The following is a 15,338-nucleotide window of genomic DNA, read 5'->3' on the forward strand; positions in this document are numbered from 1 at the left end:
AAAGACAAAAAATGTGGGTCCAGATGGCCTTGTATTTCATTTTGTACAGCAGAGGCTTTTTACAAGGCGAGAAATTCCTACTATGACATGGACCATACAATCAAAAACCCCAACCCCTGTGAGTAAGTCTTCAGATAATTTCTCTGTAGAGAATCCATGCACATGACTTAGGACCCACAAAAGGACAAACTATGTTTATTATTTGCTTCTGTGTAATATAAATAAATCCATTTCCAGAATGGTGTTCTTAGCACTGCATCCACAGGGGGTTTATTTCCCACATCCTTCTGAGCTGCTTAAATGATAATGGTTGATAAACAAAATAATTCCATAATAATCCTAATTGCACAGCTTTTTAGAAAATCACCCCTATTTTTTCCCCCCCATATTAGGTATGGAAAGTAGTTACTCATTATAATGGTTAGTTCTTTACAGTGCTTGTTTCTAGAAAGGTCTAATTGTACGTTAAAAAAGCAACCACCCCCACAACAGTGGAATCAAGGATACCTGACTGCCACTAATTAGTTATTTAAACAGATTTACCAAATTCAGTTGCCAACCTCATAGGCGACAAAGAGTAAGGTATGTAACAAAAATAGGAAGCTTATACTGTGTAGTTATGTTTTAATTCAGACACAAGAATCTTTCTAAAGCATGCACAGGCTGAGGTTTGCTTGAGTGAGCTTTAATCTTCGGAGGAAGCAGTTTCTCACCTTTGGTATGGTATGACAGCAGATTCAAAACGAAAACCTAAGTAATTTTGGTATCTTACACAAGGAGACAGCTGAACCCCTAGAAGCAACAGAGATAGCAGGAAAGGACAGGGATACCTTGAATTATCTAAGATAGAGGGCTTCTTGCCTCTGGGAAAGATTAGAGTTTTAGAAAGATACTGGGGAGCCAGGGGGAGGGCAAGGAAATAAATAACTAGATTTAAAGGCAAGACTAACACAAACTTGGGAACAAACCTGAAAATCATCGAACTATCTTATTTTGGAATCATTTGATAATTAAATTATTATAAGATAGAACCATTGCAGATAAAATGGTTATTCATAAAGCTATTATTTGCTGCTCCTTTGCCACATACTTTGGAAAGTTCTTTGAATACATTGATGAAAAATATTGTAGCTGAAATGCACAATTTTTTGCATGGATTATTATCCCAATTATCATAATTCCTGTTATATAGAGTATACGTTCTACCGGAGAGAGTGACAGACAACAAATCTAAGCATCTCTGAGAGCTGATACTGAGGCAGCTTTGGTATTTTTGCATAGTGAAATAGAACGGTACCTTGGGAGTGATCTCTGATCAGAAGGATAGGTGCTTTAGAACGGCATGTGTCTGCAATACTTGGGGTTGGCCCCTTTTAGACTAGGCTGGCCCTGTTCATAATACGCAGCAGGTCTCTTCTGGGACTATGTTATGCCCCTGGCTGTAGCGTACCATTATTCTTTTTGTATTTTTGAAATCATATAAAGGCTGGTTTGCAGGTCACCGGAGCAAAACTGTTCCATGCTGTTCACAACACAGTGTGAAACAGGACAGTTGTCCCATGACCCTAAGTAGTGTGGCATCAGTGTAGGTGGAGAAGTTCGATGGTGAAAATCTTTTTAAGAATGATGAACCTCAGAGGCCAGAAAGTGCCAAACTAGATACGAACCAGTCTGTGCTGCCTCTTGGGAGTAACCCTTAGAGCAATTCCTAATCCTGCACTCAACCTTTTTGCATGATCCAGACACCAGTGCTGAAGCTTGCTCCCTGGCCACCTTTCTCTTAGAAGAGAAAGATACTTGTTTTTGAGTTACCAACAGTGCAGACATCAGTGCCAATGGCAGTACTAAGACACTGTTACCTCTGCTGATGTTTAATCAGCTGGTAGCACTTCACTGATAGTACCAAAACCAGAACTGCTACTGATGTCAGCATCAACGTCAGTGCTAATTTTGGATTGACCTGCATCTCTCATACCCTGATGGAAGCAAAACTAAGCATCCTTACATCTGGCTAGATATGCTGTGTTCCTTAAGAGGAGAAATTCAGCTGTCTTCTTAAAGGAGAAAAGGGAATGGTGCTGGGAACCATGCCTACTGCAGTGTCCAGCCCTGCTTGACCTTAGAGGGTTTCATTGCCAGAACTAAAGCTTCTACCAAAGCTGTCTGCCATATTTTTTTCTTCACTGGAGGTAAAAATACTTCTGTCAAAGAGCTTCTAGCATGCGCACTAGCTAAAGGTGAGTCACGATGGAAGGTGTTTATCACACTTGGTATCTGAAATTCCTTACAGTTATTCTGTGATGAGCTGTTAAGTTTCAGTGTCTCTAGATTTCCATATTCTTTCTGAGAAGAAGTGACAGATGAAATCATGGTCTGACATATGATTCTGAGGCAATTTTTAACAGAACTTAAGACCAGTGCAGAACAGATATTAAAGCCTGAGTGTTTTGAAACTATTTTTTTTGGCGTAACCAAAACCATAAAACAAGGCAGCAGTTAGGTGAGAGGAGAGTCTGAAGAATTAAAAGGAAGTAAATCTTAGCTGGCTATTTCACTCTCAGCTGAGGTATCATCTGGTAGGAGCCGCAGATGGATATTACTTATCCTGTCTTTCTGGCACAGATGGTTAAAGACTGCTGGTACAGTTGGTTGTATCTGCTTTGCGTCAGGACGGGTAGCTATTCGCACAGACCTGCTGTAGAAACTTAGCAAGTCACAGTGTTTTCTTTATTACAACCAACTCTCTGTAGCTCAACTCAGCTGCTGCTTCTGCAGCACATCCCCGACTTTCTGCTCCATCACACACCCTCCGCTGCTGACCCGGGAGGCTGCTGCCGCACCATCTACCCGGAGCTGCTACACAGACTCTTGAATGGGCCATGACAAAAATCTGTTTGGAGAATTCTGTGTGCGTGTATGTGTTGTTGTAGTTGCTTTGCTAACTTTGATCCTGAAAAAAGTGCCTTGCTTTATGTTCAGGCCAACACAGCTTTTTCCTGTGCCCTGTTACCCAAGAGCATAGCACATGCAATGAAAATATTCAAAATTTCAAACTATAAGCCGGAACAAATGCACTTAAAAGAAAGTACTTCAGAATATTTACTTAGCCATAAAAACAACTAAGAAGTATGCCCACTTTCTTACGTTAACATTTAGTTATAACCATAACAAAACTTAGAAACAGCTTCCGTTCTACTCAATATATTGGGAAGAAAGAATTGGGTTTTTTCCCCTCAGGGTGACTACATCTACAATCATACCACTGTAAAGGAAGAAGAAAGGGAACAGACACGTACTGTGAAAAGTGCACACATTCGATCTATCTTCTCTGGATTCCTGGGGCCTCCGTTCTTGTTTAACCTCACCATAAACCTCTCACTAAAAAGCAAACAATATTAAAAAAATAAATAAAGAGTTTCATGTACACACTTCAACATAAAAATACAGGTAGATTTTTTTTTTAAAAAAGATGCATTAGGTATTACAATTTTTTTAATTCCCAAAGCATATGAAACAGTACTCGCTGATCTAGATAAAATTACATGGAATAGCATAGAAGACACTTAATAGCAAGTACTCTGCATGTGCAAACATCATGTTGATGCATATTCATGATGCAATAACATTAAAATAATATGAATATATGAAGCACAGGATTTGAACACATTACAACTACTTCAGGCAAAAGCTAAGGCACACTTGCTGAGGCGTACACTGCCTTTGGTAAAATGGAGTTCATTAAAATCCACTCAAAACTAAAAGTAACAAGAATACCAATTAAGCAATCTCCTTCAACATATACTATTTATAGAAACAATATACTAATTCAAACACATGAAGATTCAATTGATAGAACTGCCTATCAATCAAATTAAACAGTCCTTTTACCAGCAAAAACAGCATGTATAGCCAGACTGCAAAAGAAATAATCCTTACTATGGATGGTAAGCCATGGACATTGATGTTACTTCGTAAGACAGACAGAGAATTTACGTATACAAATAAATTAGAAGAGCAAGAATAGTTTATTCACTAGATGTGCGACAACACGCTAAGTATTGACCAGAATGTTCTTCCTCCAGATTCACAGAAATAAAGCAAGATCACATCATTAAATCTTCTAGTTATATTTCCATTATATCACAGATCCTTTCAATTTTATCCAGCATGACAGTATCAACTCCAGTAATGTTTATTTGACTAAAACACGTTCTCCAGCATGTTATCCACTGTTGGCCTGAAAAAGATGAAAATGTAGAGTACGCACTACTTCCTTTGGTAGCTTGCTCCAAAAGGCTATTCATCCCTACTGTTGAAATGCGTGGGTTAACATCAGCTTGGAAATGTCTGGTTTCAGTGTTTAACCACTGCTTTTTGTTACACTTTCTTCTGGATGTTCAAGAGCCCTTTAGAAAAGCTAATTTCTTACAGGGTAGCGATATCAGTCATTAATTATATTATGTAACCAAGTATCTCTCCAAACAAGTAAGCAATTTAACGCTGTTAAGAAATTCAAGAAGTAGTGCGGGAATCATTTTATAGAATTTACCCATAGTGTGATTTTTCAACACCATTTCATGAACAGTTCTAAAAATATAAGTTTGTAACAGTCTAGTACTGGTACCACCTACACCATAAATACAAATACACACATATGTGTATTTCACACATATGAAATCAAGTCCCTACTAATCCTAACTGTAATTTATCAAACATCACGTATCAGCCTTTTTACTACAGCATTACGCTGTGAGTTCATTTGAAGCAACCTGTCCATTACAAATACTGATATATTTTCAGAATTGCTACTTTTGTTGGAATGGTCTCTAATTCTGTAAGCACGATGCACACATCTTAAACACCTCTGCATGTTTATTTGCTTAAGTTTATCTTGCTAAGCAATCCAGATCATGCTCTCTGGCTGTTTCCCTATTACTCTCTATTAATCCAATCTCTATGTATCCCACAAGTTCATTCAGCAATAATTTTAATTAATTTGCAGCAGATGTTTATAACCTTGGAGATTGCTAACACGCCCCAAAGAAACCCACAAGAAACAGACATATGATGATTCTTTACCTACAACTGGTTTCTGAGATGTCAATTAGTAAGTTAAGAATGTTTTAGCAAATGCTTTAATGACATGGTATAATCTTATCTTTTAGTAAGACTTTTATCATGTATTAAGTGGAGTGCAGTACAATATTACAACTTCAGTACATTACAGTAAGAGTTACATTACAACAATATTACATCTTTGTATTTAACTCTATGTCAGAATATTCAAAATAAGACCTATTTTCAGTAAACCCCCATTAACTACATTCTTAACCTTTATCGTTAACTCAGTCTTGTGCCCATTATTTTGCTGGTAACTCACTAAAGTTGTAAAAACACATAGTAGCAAGCAACTCAAGCAGGATGGCCAAAGCGGTTGCATCTCCCAGCTGTTCTCCTCAGTCCTTTGTTGCTCCTGCAAAAGGGCCACATAAACTCGACCTGCAGCACTACCTGAACAATTCCATTGTAGAGCTCAATATTAACAGAAACTGAAATAGGTGTTAGTTTAGCAGCAGTTACAGTTGCTGGCATTTGGCTCTCGCTACTCAATGAATTTCCGAAGAGGAGCAGGCAGGACAGTTAGAGTGATGCTCACAGGTAAGCTCTGGTTAATACAGGGAATAAAGCAGAAGATAACTAACTTTTATACCATCAATTTCCAAATAGGAATCATGATTTAGATCATTAAAAACATGTAGTCATTTAAAGAGATATCAACTCATAGCCATGTTCTTTCCATGCCACAGCAATAAACATCAATATTTCCAATGCCTTCAAAAACACTGTTTAGGGAGACTTTAATTTTAATAAGTCCATTTAATTTTAATCCTTGAATCAGTTTAATTGTACAATCTTTCATTTAGAAAGATCAGGAGGTAACATACATTTAATTTCTGCTACAAGTATAATTTGTAAAACGTGTCTCCTTCTATAACGTAAAATTCCTTAAAGAAAACGTACAGAGCTACAAAAGTTACTCTCATAAAATAAACATCAGTCATCTTTAAAACTGAACTTGAAACAATGATAATTAAATGATTGTAGCTTATTTGTTATATGTAAATTTGCCAACACCCTCTACTAGTAGGCTGAAAAATAATTACTATGCCTTATGCATATTAACCACGTCCCATTTTTAAGGATAAGAGCATAAAATAGACCCATACTACACAAACAAGATCTCTTACAAACTATTCTTTCACTTCTGGTGCTGGGAGTGTAACCTGGCCACCAAACAGGGGTGCAACAGATAAACACAAAGCTAATACATGCAGCCTAGGATCAGGAGGAAACAAGACAACAAGCAGCCTGCCAGTAGAAAATTATGAGCAATATAAATCACGTCCGCAGGAGGAAATGTGTTCGCTGGTGAAGATGTCCATCCAAAATCGAAGTGTAAAACAAAGCTGGCTCACTCCTATTTGATTGCAAAATCCCTGGAAGGTATTATACCCTATGTAATAGACACCTGGAATATCTTCACTTTCATTGCAGCAGTCAGATCAAGGCTGGTTCTCTTAATTCAGAGGCTGACTGACATTTTGAAGGGAAACCAAACCACTAGCAGAGCACCAAGCTCTTCTGTGAGACGAAGAATTATTTACAGAAAGGGAAAACAGAAATTTGAAAATGTACTGCTGACTATTTTCAAGCTCTGGGATAAAAAGACAGGAAATATACACTACTATCCGATATTATAGAAGCAGAAGATGCTGGTCCACAGAAAAACTGAGTCAAGGTCAAAACCAGACAAATTGTAACAACGGCCCTCTATATAAAAAGTCCATGTTACCCTACTATCCTTTCTCCAACAATGTCCAGTAGTGAATAATTAGGAAAACAATAGAAGAATGAAGAAAGCATACGGTAATAACTCTGCTGATATGTACTATCAGCTTATACCAAAGTGAAGCTCAAGAATAGCAGCAGTATCTTTTGAGTTTAATAGTCCTGGATATATCACAGAATCACTAATATCGAACCCAGGAAAGTATTGAGGCTGTCATGCTTAAATTCTCACTAGCTGTTTACAGAGTTACTATTAGAGAGTGAACTTTATAGTAATTTATAATATATGTGTGTACCATACAAATACGTATATATGCATTATATAACATAATTTAAAAATTTAAGAATTAAAGCTCAATAAATTGAAGTTCTTCAAGAAATAATGTTATAACTGCTCTTTTACCTCCATTGATCTCAATAATAATGTTACATATTGTATTTTAAATCTCCAGTAAGTTCTGTATTTTTGAACTTCCAACACAGGTTTTCTTTGAAAAAATACTTCAGCGCTAATGAGCATTTCATTTTCATAACTTGAAGATGAATACAATACCGTATGCCACAGATTCCTGTGCAGGCTGTCCCTCTGACAACGGCAGAGAAGGGACTGTCAGGTCTTTGAGCTGAGATAGTCTATTTATACTTGATTCATTACCAAAAGTTGTATTGCTTAGTCTGCTTTCAAAACATCCAGAGAGAGATATTCTGGAAGCTCATTTGATAGCCTCTTGCATGGTTTTACTCCATTAACAAGTAGAAATCTTTTAAAATCTGCAATTCATCCTTTTTCTTGTTATAGCCACAGAGAAAATCTGGTTCCTGTCCCCACATTCCAGTGCTTTTCAAGAAATGAAGCAGACCACCATCTTTTTCACTTGCCTATTCATCAATTGTTCCCTTGTTCCAGCACTACCTCAGTAACAACCTTTAAATTCCTTCCTTTAATTTCCAGTCCTCGCTTGAGTCCTCTTGAGCTTGTCACTAAATAATTAAGGGGACTTTGAGGCAACCGCAGCATTTGAGAACTGTGAAACATGAAGAGGCATTCTGTCAAAGGAGAGATGCACTGACAGGACAAGGAGAATGAAAAGACAGCAGTGCTAATAGGCAATCTTAAAAGACTAAGCCACCTCAAGTTCTTCTACCTTCCCTTGCAGGTCATTTCTCCTAAACTTACAGTTTTGTTTCTCAACTCCACAATTTCTCTGATCTTTGGTATTCCTGTTCAAGAACAGTTTACAGAAACTGGTCTAAATAGTCCACTAAGGTCTCACTAGAGCTGACAATGTTAATATATCCTGGAATGGGACTTAAACCTTTTTACACTGTGGACTCATATTATAAACTAGTCAGATGCTCCCCCAATTTTACAACTGCAAATTTATTTCTATGTCCAAGGAAACCAGGAAGAATAACCCTGTTTTCAATGATCTGAAGATCCACTGTCTTCAGCTATCATTATAGCTTCTTTTTAGACCAGGATACACACATTTAGGGTCAAGAAACTTAATGGGAATTCAGTCAGTTTCTTATTTTGGGAGGTACTTCCTTTGAAAGAGTTCAGTCTTCAGTGTGTCTTTTCCTCAAGCTTATCTTCTGCACAAAGACAAGAGCATGCATAGAATCTAGACAACATTAAAGTCCAGTTTAGTAAGACCAAAATGTCAAATCTGAGTAAACTCCATATGGAAATAATTGCCCAGGTTTGCACGCATTAAGCATTTTTATTGTAATTGAATATGCTCTAATTGCTTAAAGAAAACAGACACATGCTACTCTTTTAAAAAAAACCCCAAACCTCAAATACATCATAAAGAAACTTTAAAAACCCAGTAGTTACAACTGCCAAATGAGTCGTGGAAATTAAGTATGGGGAGGTACTGAATATTTGATGCAATCTGGCTGCTTGATCAAACCACTGTCAAAAAAAAAATAAAATGTTCAGGTCTTCTGAAAATACACTGAAACCAGTTCTCTCTTGCATAAAATCGGAGATAAGGAATGCACCAAAAAAGAATTAACATTTTTACCTTCTTGAGTTCAGACCTAAGATGTGCCACACCAGTATCAGTATCTTAAACAAAACTTATTTATTCTTCTTGCTCCCACATGCTATAAGCAATCTTCAATTACTCTAACTGCAAGATCTCCTCCTGTGCTAACTCACATCATAGTGAAACCACCTCTTGTGTAGCAGTAAATCAGGTTTTACAATCACTCACATGATTAGTAATTGCTAAAGCTACTCAAATATAAGAAACATTGCTCTGATAAGCGAAGTCAAATAGCTTCTTGTTCTTGTACTTGAAAGGAAGAAAAATGAAAGCAGCATAGTGTCTCACTTCTTGGCTTCCTTTAACTGTCTGAAAAGCAGGACCATACTGAACTGGCATCTGCTTCTGCAAAAAGGAAGGAAGCAATCAATGGTTTGGGACATTACATTTTCAGCATGAAGGAAGGGGCAAACAGGGACAAAATTTACTGTTGGGTGAGCAGGAGTGGCATTATGCCTGCAGGGAGTTTTTGTTATTGAGGTTGGTTGTTTGTGGGGCTTTTTTTGTGTAACATGCAAAGATAACAACAAAAGGCCTGGCAAAGAGCTTGGAATGTATTAGCGAGCTCCCTTGTATTAACTCATTGGCGGGTTTAATTAGTGTGGGGTTGTGAGGCAAAAATCCTGACTGTGTATCAACTTATGAATGTAGGTACAGCATTAATAGATGCATAGTGCCAAAGCAATGGTAGTCTGGAGAGAGACTGCAGACCAATTTTCTGTTTGAATTGGAAACTGATGATAAAGAACACGGATTTTAAAAAAATTCTTTAACAAGGTATAGGAGATTGCTTTTCTGAAGCAGAGACAGTGACACATTAGAGCGTCAATCCCCTTAAGCAGAAACTTCTCATCTTGTACCTTTCCCTTGCCTTAAATAATGGTTCGGTAGCCATTTCTCCCAGGAACAAATGCCTCGTTCACCCTCTCCATTCCAATACGCCACTAAAAGGGAAAAGGTACAAATCTGTTCCCTCATTTTTCTTATTTTCTTCAGTGCTGCTTATTTCCAGAGAACAACTAGGGGAACACTGGAAAATCCCAACATTTTTACAAACACCTCAGACCTTTCTCAAAAGCTGTATTTAACTGGGTTTTCAGAATCCAGCATTTGACCGAACCCTTCTAAGGAAAAAGGTTATTTTAAAAATATATATTGACCCATGACATATGTGCCAATGCATAGTGAAAAAGCTCATGTGGTAGTGGAGAAGATCATATAACAACTTGTATTTTAGTCCTTCATCTTCTTTCAGTGTCTCCCTAGGTTTCTTTCTCACTCTTCTAGTATCATGTAGGTCCCTACCTGTATACAAAATAAAAATTCAGGAACAAAAATCTGAAAATGCTGTCACAGAAGCTGGCAGGAATAAACTACATACAAGACCTGTCTAACCAGCACAGTTCACCTCCTTTCATCATACTCAGTCCTACCATTTAAGAAATGGTGATAAGCATGATATTATTTAATTTCTCACAAAAAGGAATCTCATCTAGTTTCTTCTTTTAATGAATGCTAATATGCCTGACAATAATTCCAGAATAAAATTTGAGTTGGCATATGAATATGACAAGCATTTTAAGATGTTACTGTAAAAGCACCATTTTTTGTCCCAGACAAATCTCGAGAAAGAACTCTATGCACTGCAAGCTCAGGTCAACCACGCTAGACCTCAGGATGAGCTAGTCATTCTCTATGACAACAGAAACCTTGCCAACATCTGCCTTCGAAATATTGCAGTCTTGCTGTGCGCACCACATTTCAGGCAGTTGACTTCATCAATGCCATGAGATACTGCATTCTTTCTACCACTGTGCATACAAGCTCTATAAGGACAATACGTTGACCAAGTGAATGGAATTATATTAGGAATTACTGGTATATGACCAACATATTTTCTTAAAGCTGTGAAAAAAGGTGCTTGTTTCAAAACATTTGTAAGTTAGCAGAGAAACACCATGAAAGAGACTCCTGTGGGTTGGGGGGACAGGAGGGGGAGAGGGGGAAGATAATTGAACGACAGTCTCTAAACCTTACAGCTTCCACAAGCTAGTATTTGCATGAATTAGCTTGGGAAACTGTTCTCTGTATCAGAGAGGAACTATGCTGAACCAGCACGGCAGAAGTTTTAAAGCCCCAATGCAGCAGCGTTAGCTAGTTTTTCAGGAAAGCAATTACTGCTCTCCAATTGTCTATGTGGTGGCAGAGGAAAAAACCCTGGCTTTATTGCCCTGGCTTTCCATTTGTGCTGCATCATGCAATATAGCTAACAATAACAATACGAGGCTTCCCACATTTGCTTGTACATCTTTACATAAGATTAGGGAAAACACAATTTTATTTTTATTCCATTTGCCAAATTTGTCAAAATCTTCCTCGTGTCTGTCAACTGCAAAAACATGACTATGCTCAGTGATAAGAATAGGTCACTACGTGATGCATCGTATCCTGATGCTTTTGAGAAGACCCTGCAGAAACTTTCTAAAAAAGAAACAAGTTTCATGTCAGGACTTCTGAACTTTTATTTCAATCAGATGGTCTCATATTCATGAAGAAAGCATACGTGTATATCGACATTTCAGTCATTTCCCACTGTCACAAATAGTGAGTTGATTTTTCTCTTGAAAGATGATTTAAGCAATAGGAGAAAGGGTTTCTAATGAAGTACCACTGTTCATGACATTTATGTTAAGCACATGAGGAAATGGAAAAGTAAAGTTATGATCAAACAGTAAATTTTGGCTCCTCCGAAGAGCTGAAGTCCCTTGTAAATACTACTTTGTGGAAAGATCACAAATACTTTTAACAAAGTTTCCTTTTTGTGCAAATATTTCAGAATTCATCTACATATTGCCACCGTACTTTAAAAGGCAGAACTCTTGAGATGATTAAGCAATTTGTTTGCAGTCCATTTAGGAGTATCCTCTGTAAAAAGCTTTTCTCTTTATCATGTTTACCTTTTAGAGTTGCTAATTTTTGCTTATCCTCTTGAGGAAAAAAATAAAAATAAAAATCTGCTGCTGCAAGACTGACCTAATAATAAAAACTCCCAGTGCTCCACAGAATGAGTCTTCAGTTCTCAGTTTAAGTGTGAAAGTAAGTCGAAACATATGTACAGAATGATACCGTGTCTGCGAAGAACTGAATTCCCACTTATAATGTAACCCAACAGTGTATACTAGATCCATGGCACAGCAGTATTTGAGCAATCCATCATTGATAGGGGTCACTCCCGAACCCCTGAGACAGAAAGATCACCTCTGCTGAACTTCCAGTTTGCGTATTGTCTGAACAATGATTCATGGACTATTTAAAATCTTCCTTTTCAGGCAAGTGCTCATGGTGTGTGGGTTTTTTTCCCCCCCTTTTCTTTGTTAAGGCAGGGAGGGAGGCAGAGAGGGGGGTTCTTTCACAAGCTGCCTTATCCAGATGATCTGCAATAACCCCAGTTTCAAAAACAAGTGAAGAAAAGTACACTGCTTTGGTTTATGGATTGTATTTTATAAAGACATCTTAGAGAAAAGAACACCCTATCTGTGAGGGAAATGAATCTGGCTCTGAGAAAACGGCTCCAAGCAACACAGTTTGCTTCCCAGCAAATTCAGGCTTAATGCTCATGAATTATTAAGTTACCACATTGGCTAGAAGCCATGGGGGAGGATTATAGAGCTTACAGTAAGACTGTTACTGCAAACACTGGGTTTCCATAGAAACAGAAAATAGTGAAAATAAGTACCTGTCATTTCTCTCTACCACATCCAAGGAAAACCAACCACAATGTTAAAAACATTATTAAAGCTTGCAGGAGAAATGTAGCTAAGCACCAATTACATCCTCCTTGGGATCTCATGAGTCTGCCACACTTGAGCAGTTGACACTGTCATCAGTATTTTTTTGTTATGTACACCATGAAAGGTACATATTTGTGTTCCTGAAAGTAATCCTCTCCATTAGCTAGGAAAAGTTTCTATTTCCAAAAAAAGAGACTTTAGTCATATAGTGTGATTCCATAGTCCCTGCAAGTGATGATGATTTTAACCAATAAAAAGAAAGCCAGACCTACCCTGCCAGGTGGTACGCGTGAAATGTTTTGACAGTAACTGTAGGGAAGACTTCTAATTTTGGATTACAGGTATTTTATAGAATAAGTATTTTATCACCATCCCTAACCTGGGAGAAGCTAATGGTTCTGAGGTCTAACACAGCAGTTTTCTCATGTAATTCTTGTTCTACAAACCACCTATCCCTGTTTCTTGGCTTTGCACATAACAATTTCAGTGAGAGAACTGTTTTTTGACAGTGAATTTTGCAACAGAAAGAGCTCAACTATGAAGAGTAGTATTCACTACACTGAGCCTTCCTAGAGACAGAAAATTACTTGTAATTGCTTTCTCTGAGCTATGTAGTTCACCTAAACATTTTAGCAATGTGTATTTGCACCCTGCCAGCCAAGACAGAAAAATCTCTTCTAGCTGTATGTGTTCGTGATACATTTTTGTTCTTTCTGAGCAGGAAAAGGGAAGAACAACTTTGAATACCTGCAACTAATTGATTTCTTCCTGTTAACGACAAAAAAAAAAAAAATCTAAATACTCCTCCTGTAGAAAAATCTGTATCCCTGCCTATTAATATGTCATATCTGATCCCCAACCTGAAAAAAAATTTTTTGGGAAGGAGGGGGGTGGTAGTGGTGAGAGATATCAGATAAGACTGATTTTTTTAAAAAGCTCCTGTTTTGTAATAGCTTCATATTAGTAATTTTATATGAAAGAATGAACATCTCTAATAACACCAGTTACCTCTCTACAGCAACTATCATATACAAATGCAGATAGTAATAGTTTCTTTAAAATATATAATATTAACAGGAAATGGGATAAATAGGAAAACCAAGCAAATGCACATTTGGGAAAGAGATCTAGGGAATGAAATTCAGCTGAAGCAATTGGTATAGAAAAAGGAAAAGGCGTTACTCCTCCTTCGTCCTTTTTAAAAAATCTACACACACAAAAAACCCCTTATAAAATACTCTGTAGGTTTTATCTGTCTCCAGTGACGATCAAACCTGTATTTTCTAAAAGTTAGATATAATATCAGAAAGGTTCTTTGTCCCCTGCCATATGTGTGCAGTAGACTTCGGAGACCCACATACTTTCCATGTTAACTAGAGTGACCAGAACAAGGGCCATTGCTGTGGATGGCAATATTCCTTAGTGTTTGCTTACTGGATGATGTTTTTAAGGAAGTTCACTCTGAGCAGGCTCAAGAACTGCTATCCTCCTTGTTCCTATTGGTATAAATTATCTATTACAGAGAAGTCAGAAAAATACTTCCCTTGAAGTAGTAAGAACACAATCAACTAAAGTATAGGAGGAACTGATGGAGGATTAGCTATCCCAACAGATCACATTGCTAGGAAAGAGGTAAAAATTAGAAAGATGGATTTTTTTTCCATGACTAAGCAGAAGAAAAACCTTATTAGTTGGTAAGCCTAATCCCTAGGAAAATTCTCTGAATATTAAAGAAATAATTCTGAATGATACAAAGCTATATTTTCCCAGTAGACAAATCATTATACTGACAGTGAATAAGATAACTTTTCTATTTTAAAATAACTACGAGAAGGCTGCTATTAAAAACATAACAAATAGAAAGTTTAGCATGTAATTGCACAATAAAAGTAAAATATAATTTTCTGTTTCCTAACATAGCAATTGGCAATAGTGGAACATGGTAATATTTTAAAGCAATTAACAGGGGATAAATACACACACATTGTCACAGAACTCCCAGAGCTATTACCTGAAGAGAGAAGCAGTGCAGAAAAATGCATCTTAAGGTCAGTTCCACACTCTGGGAGAGAACACAGTCAGACTTCTTTGCCACAGCTTTCAATGGGATCTTTCCACATTAACTAACTTCATTTCTTTTTCAGCTATTCAACTTCAACCATATTCACCTCCCCAGTGATCCTGTCTTCCCTTCTTCTGATCTTACTAATGCTTATCTTCCTGTCTACTCCTCATCCGTCTGCATCTTTCCCTTTGCCACTCTCAGCTGCTAAGCCTCCCTCTACCCAAGCAGCATATGATTTCTAGAATGTATATATACCGTTTCTACAACTCTGGTTTGGAGCAGGTAGAGTTGCTTTGTACAGGTATTCTCCCATTAAGCATGTTGATCCTGCATATCAGAGCTTTGAGAGGACTCAAACCCCTACCCTAACTCAGATAGAACTTGTGGAAAACTTGCTATTACTTCTTCAAAAGTCTGCTTAGTGTTTAAAATTAAAGTTCCAGATGATGATAATTGTCTATGTTAGGAAGTGTTACAAGAAAATTATTCAAGAAGAAATGTGTAAACATAATGAGAAGACATGTGTAAATGTAATGTAATTTTAGCTACACTGCTCTTGCTAACATTTTTGAGCAGCTG

The 15,338-nt window shown here is 37.3% G+C and overlaps 1 protein-coding gene across 1 annotated transcript in view; it reads right to left on the reverse strand.

Annotated features, from left to right (window-relative positions):
- The window catches only part of DOCK3 (dedicator of cytokinesis 3), a 196,191-nt gene that overhangs the window by 104,282 nt on the left and 76,571 nt on the right, over positions 1 to 15,338 (reverse strand). The window contains exon 9 of the mRNA XM_059823157.1: positions 3,297 to 3,378. Coding sequence (XP_059679140.1) covers positions 3,297 to 3,378 — 82 coding nt within the window. The remainder of the gene's footprint in view (positions 1 to 3,296; positions 3,379 to 15,338) is intronic.

The sequence above is a fragment of the Gavia stellata genome, chromosome 12 (assembly GCF_030936135.1).
Source record: "Gavia stellata isolate bGavSte3 chromosome 12, bGavSte3.hap2, whole genome shotgun sequence".
NCBI lineage: Eukaryota > Metazoa > Chordata > Aves > Gaviiformes > Gaviidae > Gavia > Gavia stellata.